Here is a 16398-nt window from a genome sequence, read left to right as displayed (position 1 = left end):
CCAGGGACACAGTGGTGAACAAGAAGACAGGTAAGATCCCTGCTCTCAGGGGATTTTCAGTCTAGAGGAAGGTAAAGAAACAAATAAATGAACTTGATATCAGCTGTTAAGTTCTTTAAAGAACTCTAAAACGAGGTAATGTTACAGAGCTGGCAAAGGAGGAAGATCTACTACATAAATGATGTGAATGGGCCAGTCACAGGGTGACTTGAAGAAAGAATTCCACGCTGGTCAGTACTCCTGACTGGCCAGAAGAAAAATGTTGAGATAGGTGTAAATAACAAAGAGAAGCCACACTCAAGTGTGGCTGCAACACAGTAAGAGGAAATAAGATGAGAAAAGAGAGGGAGGCCTAGACCAGAGGACAAAAGATCTCAGGGACATGGCAGGGAGTTGGATTTTCTAAGAGCAGTGGAAAGTCTTTTACGGGAGTTCAATAGGGAAATGACATGATCTGACTTAATGATTTGAGAAGACCACTCTATCTGCTTTGTAGACACTGACTTTAGGAAATGAGACTGAAAACAGGGAGACCAAATAAGGGAGCTATTACAGTAGCCTGAAAAAGACTACGATAGTTTGGACTGGGGTAATAGCTGTAGCAATGGACAAAGGAAAGTAGACCAATTCAAGATACCATTTGTAGAGTTGATGGGATTTACTGATAACTCAGAAGAAGAGGGTGAGAGAAAGAGAGGAAATAACATCCATTAATATCTGGAAACAATGACCAACCCACCCACAGTGAGAACCTAGCACCCAGATTAAGTGTCAATGTATCATTTCTCACAAAAATAAACCCACACCCTTTAGAGAAATGGCTGATTCCATTTTGGGACAGGAAATACACAAGATAAGACTGGAACATCTTGTTGGACCAGAGAGAATGAGAACTATCACAGACAACCGGGGTTGTATCAAAAGGGTTCGTTCAAAGCCGACCTGGAGAGGATCCCACTGGTCAAAGATGAGAGAACTGGAGCATCACTAAGAATAATAACTTCAATGGGTCAAATCATGTCAACTGTGTTTAAGTCCATGAGCTTACAAAGATTAAAGACAAAAAACTTCATCGGCCACCTTTGAAGATGCCAAAAAATCAATCCATTAGTTTGGTGAAAAAAAATTTTTTTTTAAAATAGGAAGAAATCCAGCATTTATCCTGCCTTTCCTTTACAAACTGTACAGTAAAGTAACCAAAGAGTTGAGAGGCAGTTTCTTCCTTTTTTTTTTTTTTTAATTTTTATGGTGTATAGTTGATGAGAGGAAGTTTCTTTCTATAGAAGGTTTTGGTTAATAAGGGAGAAGGAAAGACAGAGTCAGAATAGCACCATTTGCTAACCCCCAATGCAACACACGATATCTAGGTAATGATCATCAATGGCCACTAATATCACAAAAGAAAGAGTTCTGTGCTCCTCTTGATGAAGGTACACAAACCGCCTACAATGTCTACAAACCAGATCAAGATCTAGCCTCCAATTTATAGGAAATATAGGTGTAACCAGCTTATAGTAAATATAGACGAGAGAAGATCATATTAAACAGCATCACCGGGATGCAAAGAGCAAAATCCAGAATGTAGAAAACTACAGGACAAATGACCAGTTCTTTAACAAATAAACTGCAAGGAAAATATAAGAAGAGAGATATACCAACCGAGGCAATATGTGAACCTTATTTTGCTCCTGACTTGAACAAACCAACCATAAAAAATAATTATTAGACAAATCAGGGAAATATGAATAACTAGATATATGATATTATATTATGAATTTTTAAAAGTCTGATGATAGTACCATGGTTATGTTTCAAAAAGGGTCCTATCCTTTAGAGATACACGCTGAAATACTTACGCATGAAATGATACACTTGGGCTTTGCTTTATGACAGTGCAGTAGAGAAATGGTAGGTAGAGTAATAGACAAAGTAGGAGTGGCTATTAGTTAACGCTTATTATAGCTAACGAGAGTGCTAGCCTTGAGATTTCATGTACTTTTATATTTTTGTGTACATTTTCCACAATAAGTAAAAAACTTATTACCATATCTTAGATCATATCTAAGTTTGAAGGAAACTTTTGCTTATAGGACAATAAAATACTGAATGAAAATTTATAAAATTTCCCTGGAAGTTAAATTTCATAAAAATCCTTAGTGTCTTAAAGAGGACATTACCTGGTCACAGCAAACACTTTGTATAATATACTAGAGCTTTCGGGTGGAGCTGGTAATTGATATTTGCAAACAAGAGTATCACATTCCCAGGCGAAGATGGAATTATCTTTAAAACAACTCAGGATGGTATTAGTTAGTGGTAGAAAGAAAACCTAAAGAGGAAGAAAAAAAGTTATTGTTCATATAAGGATCATACAGTCCTCTTTAAATTCAAAATTTACAAGTAGTTAGTTTTTCTGTCTTAAAATTATTTTTTCTTAAAATGGAGAAAAATACATTTACAACATATGACAGGGGAGAAAACTGATATTTTTACATACTATTATAAACTAAAAAGAAAAGGTAAACTCCTTTAAACAAAAAACAGGTGACTATAATGACTAGGCTATTCATAAAATACTAGGTAACAATTTAAAATATTTAACCTTATAAAAGATTCAAATGAAAATAAGATACCATGTTATGTGTATCAAATTTATTTTAAAATAATGCACACACATACATATACACAAACTATACATATATTAACATACATATTATATTTATAAGGTATATACTAATATAAATGCTATATTGAGTACTAACTACAGATAAGTGTTAAAAAATATTAAATGTTGGTGAAAGTATAGATAAAGGCACTGTCATACACTGCTGCTGATAGTAAAAACTGGTTAAAGATACTGTCTAACAGCTCAACTACCTTAAAAATCTCTCTCTTCTGAACTAGTCAATCTGCTTCTAAGAGTTAATCCTTTGGGGAAAAAATCAGCAAAATGCTTTAAGATAAATGTGTATAAATGTTTGCTAAGCATTATTTGTAAAAGTAAAAAGTTGAAAACAAATACATGATATTTTATTAGATTCAATTTATTTAATGGACAGATGAGACTGAAATTGGTAGTGAAGTTGAAAATACCATTTTATTCTAATTTCTATTTTTCTATTGCATAAGCAGTAAGCAATGCTTACTTTTGATAATATAAAATTTTTATTAAAGTTGACCAATATTTTCTCATAAGAGTTTCAATGGCCTCAAATATAATTTTATGTGTCATTTGTGTAAAACACACAAAGTGAGGTAGGAAAGGAAGCAAAGAAGGAAAGAAAATGAAAAAAATTCAGTGTCTTAAGGACAAATATTCCTACCTATCCTCTCAAAATACTGGGTTGGCCAAAAAGTTCTTTTGGTTTTAAGTAAAAATAAAAGACACATTTTTCATTTTCACCAAGAACTTTATTGAACAACATATTCATTAACCAAATGAACTTTCTGGCCAATCCAATAACACCCCAGAAACAGCTTGAGACATTTCACACGGTTTGATCATTAGTTAGAGCTCTAGCTATTTATTCTTTTTTTCCCTTATTTTTTCCTCAATATAGCTTTGGTCTTATATTTCACTCCTCTTTTTATATATATATATATATATTTATTTATTTATGGCTGTGTTGGGTCTTCGTTTCTGTGCGAGGGCTTTCTCCAGTTGTGGCAAGCGGGGGCCACTCTTCATTGCGGTGGGCAGGCCTCTCACTATCGCGGCCTCTCTTGTTGCTGAGCGCAGGCTCAGTAGTTGTGGCTCACGGGCCTAGTTGCTCCGCGGCATGTGGGATCTTCCCAGACCAGGGCTCGAACCTGTGTCCCCTGCATTGGCAGGCAGATTCTCAACCACTGAGCCACCAGGGAAGCCCATCACTCCTCTTTTGAATTACAGAATAATTATAATTTCTTTATACATATGTCTGCCCACAGGAAATCGACCCAGGGACTCTATGCATGGGACCCCATACACTGTGGACAAAATTGAGCGAAAGGTGTCATCCTTCACAGCTGCCTTGGGATGAAGACCCTTGGTTGGTTTCTGAGAGGGCAGACATCTTGTCTATTTTGTTTATTTTTGTGTAGTCAGTGCTGAGCACAATGACAGGAATGTAGTAAAGGTGCTCAACAGTATTTGTTAAATAAATGAATGAAAGAACCCTTTTCTGAGTTGTACAGTATATGTATGTCCATCTTTAACAGTTAGTGCTGAGTTCCAGGTATTTATTCTTTCCCATCCAGACCAGCCTTAACTGCGTTATAGCTTATTGTAACACTTTACATTTGAACGTATCTTGTTGCTTCTACTGGTGTGTCTTTACAAGCTTTATTATTATTATTATTTTTTTTGCGGTACGCAGGCCTCTCGCTGGTGTGGCCTCTCCCGCTGCGGAGCACAGGCTCCGGACGCACAGGCTCAGTGGCCACGGCTCACGGGCCCAGCCGCTCTGCGGCACGTGGGATCCTCCCGGACCGGGGCACAAACCCGTGTCCCCTGCATCGACAGGCAGACTCTCAACCACTGCGCCACCAGGGAAGCCCCAGCTTTATTATTTTTAAAATATGTGACTTTCTGTGTTGGCAAGAGAGAGGGGCAGGGACTCACAGAGGAGGCAGGGCACCTTTAAGGATTTGTTACCTCTTATTCCGACCCCTGATCTATCACACACCTTCACAATTTTACTGGTGTCAGAGGGAGTGCTACATTCCTCGGGGATGAAGTGTTCAGTGTCTATAGCACTGGACTGGAGCGTCTCTGAGTATTCAGAATCTGGATATAACCGTCATCACAGTAATGAGAGAGAGCTGTCCTGGGGAAAAGCAGCATGAACACTGCATCTACCATGGCTTTCCCCAGTGTTACAAAAATAACGGGTCAATAAGGCATCTATGTGAAATACCGTAGCCTTGCAACGAACTTCTGTTATTGTCACCCAGCCTATTAGGAAATGATTCTAATAGTTAACGACATTACTATAAGAATTTTAGGGAATTGTAAATATATATATATTTATATATCTATTACACATATATACTAGTATCTGTTTTTTGATAATAGTGCTAAAAATACATACATACACACATATAAAATATACTATGGAACATACTGGTTAATTAGAACACTCTACTAAGGACTAAAGCTAATAAGACAATAAAAAATGGTAACTCAGCTACATCAGGTGCTGATGCCCTTGCCTGACCCAACTCCTCCTCACTTCTGTCCTGAGCTCACTCTGTCAAAGACAATCTGGTAGGTCTTTTGCCAGTTTCATTATGTTAAGAAGATTTGTAATATGAAGCTCATACAGAAAGAATCTGCAGTGAATACATTATAATCTATAATGAATGCCCTAAAACACTGTTTCAAATCTGATGTCAAAAAAAGTGACTTGAGGGGGCTTCCCTGGTGGCGCAGTGGTTGGGAGTCCGCCTGCCGATGCAGGGGACACGGGTTCGTGCCCCGGTCTGGGAGGGTCCCACGTGCCGTGGAGCGGCTGGGCCCGTGAGCCATGGCCGCTGAGCCTGCGCGTCCGGAGCCTGTGCTCCGCAGCGGGAGAGGCCACAACAGTGAGAGGCCCACGTACCGCAAAAAAAAAAAAAAAAAAAAAGTGACTTGAAATTTTTATTATAATTAGCAATATTTTTCTAGAAAAGTAATAAAGTTTATTCCTACTGGGAGAAGCAAAAGCTTAAAAGTTAATGAACATCAGCTGCTATTTTGAGGCACAGCTGTGACAGATTGTTGCCAACATGATTATTCATTACTAGATTTGTGATTTTAATTGCCAGATTTCAATGATTATAAAATTGTTCCTAATGAATCATGTCATTATTAATATAGTGTCATCTCCTGACAAACATAAAATGCTTAGAAGAAACTTCAAAAGCAGTAACAAAATATACTCTTTGGAGGGTTGGCTGCAGTTTTTCCTTACAAAATATGAAAATCCTGGCCTTCCCAATTCACTTTTGAGAGGTATGTGAGTCCTTTCCAAAGTTTAAAGAGTTCAGGATAGTAATAACAGAAAGTTAAGGTCAAATGTACAATTCAGCAAAAATTTAGTGAGCGCCCATTGTATACAGAGACTGAGTAAGCTCGGTAACACACTATTTAATGTTTTCTGATACCCATCACAAAACCTTTTCAGATACATACTGAACGACAGTAATTAGAAATCTCAGGATTTGTTCCAAAATCTTTAACTAAAGAGCTAAATATCTTACCTCCAAGTATCAAAAAAAGAATCAAAATTTCCTAATTTGAAGAAATGTAATTGGTCTGCCTGAGAGGCAGTATGGCGTAACGGAATGACTTCAGAGTGAAACAAGCTTCGGTTCAAAACTGCAGCTCTTTCATAAACTATGTGACACTTTCTGAAGTGCAGTTTCCCCAATTGTAAAATGAGAATAATAGTATCTACCTTTTAGGATTATTTAAGCTTAAAAATAACAAAACAAAGTGTTAAGTACATAGTAAGGACTCAACAATTGGTATCTATTACTATTAGTGTTAATTACCGCTATTGCTGGGTACAAAAATCAGTGGAAAGAGGATGGAGTGGTAAGTTCTCTAAAAACATTTTGAAATCAAAGGTCTGTAGTTCCTTATCTGAAACCTTTAGGGACAGATGTGTTCCAGAATTCAGAATTACTTCCAATTTGAGAACGGTAATACAATGCCTGTTCTGTAATATTATGTAGAGCCCCCAGTGACCTGGAGCAACACTCCATACTCAAACGTACTAATATTTCAGCCTCATGTCAATTTAGTTCAGATTTTGCTGCTAGATGAATTCCAATCAGATTTTGCCACAAAATGAGTTATTAAAAAACATCTGGGTTTTTGAGTTGCTAATAAGGGATTGTGCATCTATTTAATATAGTTCAAAAGAAAAAGAATACATTTCCCTTATAGCTTTTTAAGAAGATATGTAATTGCACTGAGATAATCTCATAATAAAGCTAGATAATAGATAACAATAATAAATAATAACATTAATGACAATCTAGAAATAGCAGCTGCAGCTAACTTGTACTAAGCACTTCTATAAACAAGCATCGTGCTAAGTGCTTTGCATAGATTATCACATTCAGTCCAGAAACTAACCCTGAGGTAAGCACGATTACTATTTTCATCTTACACACAAGGTAAACAGCTTGTCAAAAATGTTTAACGTGAATCTACTCAAGACTTTAGACCTAAATTCAAGTTTACAACAAACACAGGTGAGAGAACCAGTTAAATGACATAATGAGGAAACAGACAAATCCAGAATGTGGGGCATTTTCCAACACAACTAACTGGCCTGGTCTCTCAAAAAAAAAAAAAAAAGAAAAATTCATGTTATGGGAAAAAAAGAGAAAGGTAGGAGACCATTTTAGGTTAAAAGAGCCATCATAAAATGAAACCCATAGAATCATGTGTCACCACGTGTCATCAAGGGAAAAAAAAAATCACAAAACTTTTATTTAAAATATAAAATCAGGGACTTCCCTGGTGGCACAGTGGTTAAGAATCCACCTGCCAATGCAGGAGACATGGGTTCGATCCCTAGTCCAGGAAGATCTCACATGCCGCAGAGCAACTAAGCCCGTGTACCACAACTACTGAGCCCGCATGCCACAACTATTGAAGCCTGCTTGCCTAGAGCCCGTGCTCCACAACAAGAGAAGCCATCACAATGAGAAGCCTGTGCACCACAATGAAAGAGTAGCCCTCACTCGCAGCAACAAAGACCCAGCACAGCCAAAAATAAATAAATAAATTTATATAAAAAAATAAAGTATAAAAGCAGAAACTGCAATAAAACTACAGGTGTAATAAAAATTTGATAAGAATAAAACTTTTACTTTAAGATTAGTTTATAACTATTTCCTGTTTTCAACAGAATAAGCCAGGAGTGACAACCACCTGACTCATCTCCAGTCCTTGTATGGTGCAGGAGAGAATGGCTTTTACATTTTAAAATTATTTCATTTCAGATGGTTATGTAAGTACACACATAATATCCTCAATTTTGCTCTTGGCCAGCAAAAGCAAAAATGTTTACTAGCTGGTGTTTCGAGGAAAAGTTTGCTGGTAACTTATAGACTATGATGTTCTATTATTTTAGAGTATACTTAAATGTATACTGCATACTGTATTCACATTTACTACATTTAATTTTATTCTCTTATCACAAACATTTGGAATCCTATTCTTTAAACTAAAATGTCTGAACGACCAAGGCAAGGCTAAAATTGGCAACTATTCCATGTATACTAATTCTAATTTCATGGTGAAAAGAACAGATGGTTTTTATGTCATTGTTTCATGACTGTTTCCACTGTGGGTTCAACTTTCAATGTTCTCTACCTTAGAATTTAAGTTAAAGAATAAAAGACCTACCAAGGCATTTGGCCTAAATACCTGATGAGTAATCTGGCTATAGCTTTTATCTTTTTTAAATTATTAAGATCTCTGAGATTTCCGTGGAGACTACAAAATTAATTTTTGGTTGACATGCACTAGCTGTTCATGTTAATAACCAAGAAACTAAAGCAATACTGCATGTATAATATAACCTGAAGCAAAATAATTAAATGGGAGATGCAGACAATTCTGAAAATAGCATTTAGCTAATCAAATAGAAGAAAAAAAGAAAACCTTAAAAGCAAAAGAAATGAATTTTTTAAAAAGTGATATATGTGTACAATGGAATACTGATCAGCAATAAAAGGAACAAACTACTGATACATACAACAGCATGGATGAATCTCAAAAACATGATGCTGAATGAGAAAAGCTTTTACACATACCATTACTGACCAGCTCTACTTATGTGAAATTTTAGAACAGAAAAAACTAACCTACGGTGGAAAAACATCAGAGGATCCTTACCTGGGAAGGGATATAATGTAACTTCCTGGGATGATGGTAATAATAGGTCTGCACATGTTACAAAAGTGTTATGTATTTGCCGAAACTTAATAAATGAATACTTAAAGATTTGTGCATTATACACAAATTTTACATCAACAAATACTGAACCCAATTAAATGTAGTTAATTAAATGCAGGCTTAAAGCATGGATGGGCAAGCGCTGATGTCTGCAATTTACTTTAAAATGCAAAGAAAAAGGGCTTCCCTGGTGGTGCAGTGGTTGAGAGTCCGCCTGCCGATGCAGGGCACACGGGTTTGTGCCCTGGTCCGGGAAGATCCCACATGCCGCAGAGCGGCTGGGCCCGTGAGCCATGGCCGCTGAGCCTGTGCGTCCGGAGCCTGCTTATTTATTAAATATTATTTAATAAATAAATAATATTATTTATTATTGTTATATATTATCTGTGAGCCGTTGCGTGCTCCGCAACGGGAGAGGCCACAACAGTGAGAGGCCCGCGTACAGCAAAAAAAAAAAAAAAAAAAAAAAAAAAAAAAAAAAAAAAATGCATAAAAAGAAAAAAGATGAGTTAATAAACAGAGGAACAGAAAGATGGATAGATCCATCATATAGTTTACTAACATGTAAGTACAGTATAGTATAGTAGGATCTAGACCATGGGTGTACATGTGTTCACTGTGAAATTCTTGTATATATATAAAATCTGCTATATATTTGAAATTTTTCATAATTGGGTTAAGAAATAAAACGAAATCAACCAGCTAAGTAAAAACTAACACCTAACTAAAGTTGAAGTTACACACTATAATAATAATTAAAAAAAAAAAAGGTTTGCTTGTTGCTGAGTTATGAAGGCATAGCTAAGTGGGACAAAGCGAACCATTACTTATAATACCTATATTCTGCTGATCAAGAAACTAGCCTGAGAAGCACAACAGACCAAGATGTGTCCCCCTTCACTGACCTTTTGTATACCCACAGACTGGAGAATATTCAGCTTTCTTTTTCTTTGAAAGGTATCCAAGTCCCATAGCTGTGCTGTATCAGAAGAAGTAGTGATGGCGTATCTCCCGGATGCGTGCACAGAGATCGAGAACACCGACGATTCATGTCCTCTCATCCAGCTAACTAGCTGCTTGGTGACTGTGGGAAAAAGGAAAACAGATATACAGGTCAAACCCTGTATTTCATCCGAGAACTGATTCAGTTGATGGCTAGGGATTATATGAGGTCCCTCCATCTCCGTTAACATCTAAAAAGAATGGAGGCCGGTGGCTGGTCGATGAAGTGCACCGTAGGACATGTTAGTAACATGTGTAACACTGAGGTTGGAGGAGAGGAGGCCGAAAGAGGGTTTAAGAACAGCCTTGAATGTGACGTGATGGAGTCTGGGCTTTCTCTTGAAATAGTTTTACGCAGAAGAATACCATATCTGGTCTGTTTCAGACAGCACTTTGAAGATATGATGGATATACTAGAAAGAGGAAGAGATTACAAAATGACTAGTTTATCTGTTGCTGTAATAACCCAGGCAGGAGATAAGGAGGGTCTATACTAAGAACGCGGCAATGGAGAAAGGAACAAACTCAAGAGCTACAAAAGAAATATCAAAGGACTCAGTGATTAAATGGATGTGTTGAGACAAAAGAGGAGGTGAGACTCCAGTGGCTCTGGTTTAGTTACATAAGCAGGTGGTGATTCTACTTCCTGACATAAATACACAAGGAGGGACAGACTTGGCAGTGTGAGAAGAGGTAAGAAATTTGATCTTTTACATTGATTTGGTGTGTGTATGTGTGTGTGTGTGACACACAAGCAGAGAAAACAGTCTGGTAGAGAAAACACCAAAAACTCTTCATAATAATTATCAATGGGTAATAAAATTACAGTGATTTTTACTTTCTCTTTACGTTTTTCTGTGTCTCTAAGTTTTCTATAATAGGCATGGTATACTTTTAGGGTCATATTTTTTTCCTCCAGAAAGATGGAGGTGGGGAGAACAGTCAGAAAGCAAGATGTAAATCTGGGAAACATTAAGACACAAAGTAGGTCAAAACTGAAGATAGAGGAACAGATAAACCCTTGGGAAGGGAGGAGTGGTTTCCAAACGCCAGTCTTAAGTCTGGCATTACTTAATGCTCAATTTTTCACTGGCCTTCAGTGAAATGAGAAAAGGATAACGTAATGAGTTTTTCATAAAGCTAAATTTAAAGTACTACCTTTAAAAAAAAAAAAAGTACTACCTTTTAATCTATTGTATCCTTCTAAGTTTTTATGTTTTTTAAAAAAATCCCTTGTTGGGCTTCCCTGGTGGCACAGTGGTTGAGAGTCCGCCTGCCGATGCAGGGGACGCGGGTTCGTGCCGTGGTCCGGGAGGATCCCACGTGCCGCGCAGCGGCTGGGCCCGTGAGCCATGGCCGCTAAGCCTGCGCATCCGGAGCCTGTGCTCCGCAACGGGAGAGACCACAACAGTGAGAGGCCTGCGTACCGCAAAAAAAAAAAAAAAAAATCCCTAGTTTTATGAAATGAAGTTATATTGTTTTTTTCCAATGTCAATCAGCAAAATTAAAAGTTGACTACCTATGTTGGTTCCTCTACTTTTTCTTTTTAATTGGGTCAAATACCCAAAAGTCTAGGAACCACTAAAAGAACCCAGAAAAGCAAGAGTCGGAAAAGTAGAACCAAGAGAGGTAACAGCAGAAAACTAAGAAAGTAACCCGAAGTGTTAAAAGCTATGGAGAAACAAAATGAAAAGGATAAAGAGGAATTACACAATCGGAGGTTACTAAAGACCTTGGAGACAGAAGTCTTGGAAGCCTGGATGGAGATAGAAGTCTTGGAAGCTTCCCCTGGAAGCCTGGGGACTAAGAGTCAGAAGCCATCGATGGATGCTGTGAAGAAGCAGGATTTGGCAGCAAAGAAAGGGCGGTAGTTGGGGAAGTAGAGACGGTATCTGAGGAAGGGGCTTGGTTAAGAGGGGTTTCCATAAGACAGAAGACACTATAAAAAGATAAAACTAAGATGAGAGGAGGAGAGAATGGATAAAATCCAAGGAAAGCAATCACACAGGAGTTTAAAGACTTAGTTTTCCAGAATTTCAGTGACAGCAGTGTTTGTAATATCAAAAATTGGAAACAGTTTAAAGTCCATCAATAGGTAAAAGGCTAAACAATTATGGTATTACAAACATTTAGAGAGTATGATTACTGAGTACTGATCTTAAATATATAAAATTTTCATGAGGTAAGGACGTGATTCCACCAAACAATATATATAGGATGATCATATATTTGTTAGAGTATAAAAAAGGTATATGCATAGAAAACAGATTGGAAAGATCAGTCCGTTATAAAAACACTGACTGTGTCTCTGGGCATTACTGCAGGATGAGTGCCTTTTCTTCCTGCGTGTGCGGTGAGAGGGTACCAGTGATTAAGAGCCGGGACCCTGCAGCTTGACTCCCAGATTAGGAATCCTGGCTCCACCGCTTACCAAGCTGTGGGAACTTAGTCAAGTTACTCCTGTGCCTCAATTTCCTCATCTGCAAAATGGGCATAACAAGAGTATCCATCTCTGTGGGTTATTATGATGAGTAAAATTAATTAATATGTATAAAATCATAGGACAGTACCTGGCAAGGAGTAAACACTAAATAAGTGTTAGCTATCACTATTACTACCATTCTTATTATTGTTTATAATTTTTCTAAATATTAGAATACATAGGTTACATTAATAACAAGAAAAAACAATGCAGTTGAGATTTTTTTTCTTAATAAGTTCAGTTTACAGAACTCTAAGTTCTCTATTAAAAAATATAATGTGGTATAAAATACATGGATTACATTTAAAAAGTGTTTATTCTTGTACCTGTGTAGTAAGGAATTTGGCCTTCAAAGAGAGGTATGGCCTTTGTCCAGGCTCCAAGAAGGCAACCTCTAAACCCTTGGAATTACTCCAGTGGTAGGAGTGTCTTTGTTATTTGTGGTAGGTCCCTGGACAACAGCAGATGTTTATGCTAAGGAGAGAACCTCAGAGTGGGGACTGGCCACACCAGAAACACCAACCATGCGAGTGACTGGAAGGTTGGGGCTTTTGGCCACATGATGTCAGCCCAACCTCCAGAGAAGAGGAGGGCTGGACACTGAGTTTAAAATCAAGTGGGCAATAATCCAGTCATGCCTATGTTATGGAGCCTCAATAAAAACTCTGGAAGTCAGAGCCTGGGTGACTTTCCCGGTGTGGCAATACTCGGTGCGGATGGCCACACATGGATGCCAGGAGGGTAATGTGTCCCTGGGGACGATGGAAGCTTCCCTTTTGTGAGCCTCCCAGATTCCACCCTATGCGTCTCTCCCTTTGGCTAGTTTTAATTTGTATCCTTTCGCTACATCAAGACTATAAGCATAAGCATAGTGCTCCCCTGAATTCTGTGAGTCATTCTAGTGAACTCCCAAACCTAGGGGAAGTTGTGGGGAACCCTGAGTTTGTAGTCTGTTGATCTGATGTGAGGATGGCCCTGGGACCCCCAAACCTGTGGCTAGTGTCTGAAGTGAGGGTCATCGGGTGGGGTCTGATCCCTCAGACTACAGAGATCAGCCAGCTCCCTGCAGTATTTCTGTCTGCATTTCACTCTGCTTCAAAAGAGAAACAGGACTTCTTACCTGTATCGAAACACTTAATAGAATAATCAGCTAACGCCACAAGGAATTCAGACTTCCTATGAAGATTAAAGGCCAGAGCTGTGCAGGCTTGCGATGTTCGCTGAACAAGATTAAACCTATGAAGAGATTACTGCGTTAGTATCAGAAATTCTTCCAATAATTGTAAAATTTCACATGGGAGGAGTCCTTAGAGATGAAGAAAATGAAACCCAGAAAAATGAGCTCCCATCTTGGCAGAACAAAAACAGATTACGAAGAGTGCTACCTGCTATGTGAAGGAGTCTGGATTTTACTTACACAGAATGGGAAGCCATCAGGAATTTTTGAGCACAGCAGAATCATGGTCAGGCATGTCTTTCAGGAAGAGGATTCTGGCAGAGATGGCAGATGGACAGGGGGACAAGAAGAGATGATTAAGAAAGCTACTACAGAGACTCTCAACCAGAGTTACGGGTATAAAATGGAAATGACGAATAGGAGAGGTGTCAGAAGTCAAGTGGAGAAAGGCCTGGTGATGCGTGGAACATGGGGTGAAGAGGGAGGAATCAGGAATTCCTCACACGTGAAATGAAGGTAAGAAAAGACGTCTAGTAAGGTTGTTGTGACAGTTAAATGAAATAATATCCGATGATTAAATGAAATAATGTATGTTCAGTACTTAGCAGAGTACTTGGCACCTAGCCAGAGTTTCATTTACTAAAAAATGAAGGCTTCAAATTTAGGCAAAAAAGGAACCCACGTGGGGGTAGGAAACAATCATTCTGGTTTTAAACATGAAGAGTTTAAGGCCCTTGAAAAGCATCTGGCGCCGTGCTGTCCAAAAGAAATGGAATGCAGGCCACATGCATCATTTAAAATTTTCTAGGAGCCACATAAAAAAAGTAAAAAGAAACATATGAAATTAATCTCAACATATTTAACTTAATTCATTGTGTATCTAAAATATTACCGTTTTAACATTTCACTGATAAAAAACTGTTAGAGATATTTTACATTTTTTTTTTCATAGTAAGTCTTCAAAACCCATCTCAACTTGGACTAGCCGCCCCTCAAGGCTAAAGAGCTCCATGCAAGCTGGTACCCACCGCACCAGACAGTCCAACCTAGAAGCTCCTCAGTGGGTGGCAGAAGCAGGTCTGAGTTAACAATGTTACGTGGCAGCTGGAGTCTGAGGCTTGATGGTGATAAGATTATTAAAGAGAATACCTAGAATATGGAAGGAGGCAGGCCAGGGACAGATGCCCAAATAGAAATGAGAAGAGACCACTGGATTAGGCGGTTAGGAAGAGGGAGCCCACTGCAGTGGGCTTTAGAATCAGACAGGCCTGATTTCAAGTCACGGCTACGCCACTTACACCTCTGCCCAGATGTGAATATTTACAGAGAGAAAAGGAACAGTGGACTGAATAAAAAGAGAGGAATACTCATGGTGCAAAGTCCCAAGGGCGGCCATAGAAGATAGAGATTAGGGCTGGAAGAAATTAGGATCACCTATTTCCACAGATGAAGTGGCAAAGAGTTATGGATGGCTGAACTTACAGATATATTTGAGGTTCCCTTGAGAAGAAAGGGAAGCTTGAGGGCATCTATTTTCTCATGAATTAGGAGGCTAGGCAGTCAGAATAAGAGTAGAGTCTGAACATACGGAATCACGGAAATTGGTAAAAGTTTGGAATATTCAGAGAAGAATGGGAAAAGTAAATGACAATAGATACAATAAATGAAGTACTAGCATCACTGATGCTGAAGTTCATTACTCTGTAATGGAGTCAATCAACAATTATTTTTATTTTGTTTAGTCTGTTATTTTCTTTAGTGGGAGCAAAGAAGAGACAGGTGTATTGATTTAAGATTGCGAACTGGCTGGGTAGGTTAGCAAGAATAAAGGGTGGGAAAACTGTGACTATTATTTTTTTGGTAAGGAGTAGAAACAATGATTAACAGATTTCTACCTAGTAAATCACAGATAGATAAATCATATATGACCTCTTCCTTCCCTGAACTATTTGAGAATAAGTTACTGAGATCACGTTTCCCACAGACAAGGAAATTCTCCTATATAATCATAATATAATCATCAAAATTAGAAAATTACATTTATATATTACTACCATCTAATCCCCAGACCCCAGTTTTGCCCACTGTCCTAATAATGTCCTTTGCAGCAACGGGACCAGTCCAGGTCCAAGCCTTGACCTGCCATGTGTCTAGGCTCCCTCCGTCTGGAACAGTCTTCAGTCTTTCCACAACTTTCACGACCTTGACCCTTATGAAGATCACAAGCCAGTCTTGTTCTACAACACCCTTAATCCAGCTTTGCCTGCTGATTCTACTGAATAGACTCAGGTTACCTGTCTTTGGTAGACAGGACTATCAGAGAAGCAACACTGTGGTCTTACCACTGCACTCTATAAGGTGGCACACAAACTTTGATTTGTCCCACTACTGGTTAATTTAATTTTAATCATTTGATAAGGTGCTGCTGGCCAGGTTTCTTCACTGTAAAATGACTCTTTTTTTCCTCTTTAATTAATAAATACTTTGTGGGGAGGTACTTTGCGACTATGCAAATATCCATTCTCATTAAACTATCTGTTTGTTGATTACAGCATGAATTCACGAATTTCTGTTTTATTCAGTGGATTATGACCCATCACTATCAATTATTTTGAAACGCAAATTGTCTCCAATCTGCCCAGAGAGAGCTCCTTCAAGCTGACGTTTACGTCTTTTTGACACATCCCCGTCATTCTCTGAACAAGTCCTTCTTTCTGGCTCCAAAGTGTTCCAGGCTCATCTTGTACTCTCACTGCCTCCATCCTGAAACTGGCTATCTCTGCAAGGATCCCTGATTTCTTG

General features: G+C 38.3%; 1 protein-coding gene across 6 annotated transcripts in view; it reads right to left on the bottom strand.

The window, feature by feature from the left end:
- The window catches only part of TBC1D31 (TBC1 domain family member 31), a 61732-nt gene that overhangs the window by 40400 nt on the left and 4934 nt on the right, over positions 1-16398 (bottom strand). For 3 of the 6 annotated variants that reach the window (XM_033419866.2, XM_033419864.2, XM_033419865.2), the window contains exons 3-5: positions 13540-13655; positions 9841-10019; positions 2178-2329 (exon numbers count right to left, since the gene is read on the bottom strand). In XM_033419866.2, coding sequence (XP_033275757.1) covers positions 2178-2329; positions 9841-10019; positions 13540-13655 — 447 coding nt within the window. Of the gene's footprint in view, positions 1-2177; positions 2330-9840; positions 10020-13539; positions 13656-13836; positions 13911-16398 lie in introns of all 6 variants that reach the window. The other 3 variants (XM_049700528.1, XM_049700529.1, XM_033419868.2) reach the window with 2 other exon arrangements.

This window comes from Orcinus orca, chromosome 17 (assembly GCF_937001465.1).
Source record: "Orcinus orca chromosome 17, mOrcOrc1.1, whole genome shotgun sequence".
NCBI classification, from domain to species: domain Eukaryota; kingdom Metazoa; phylum Chordata; class Mammalia; order Artiodactyla; family Delphinidae; genus Orcinus; species Orcinus orca.
This window is presented reverse-complemented; position numbering and strand designations above follow the sequence as displayed.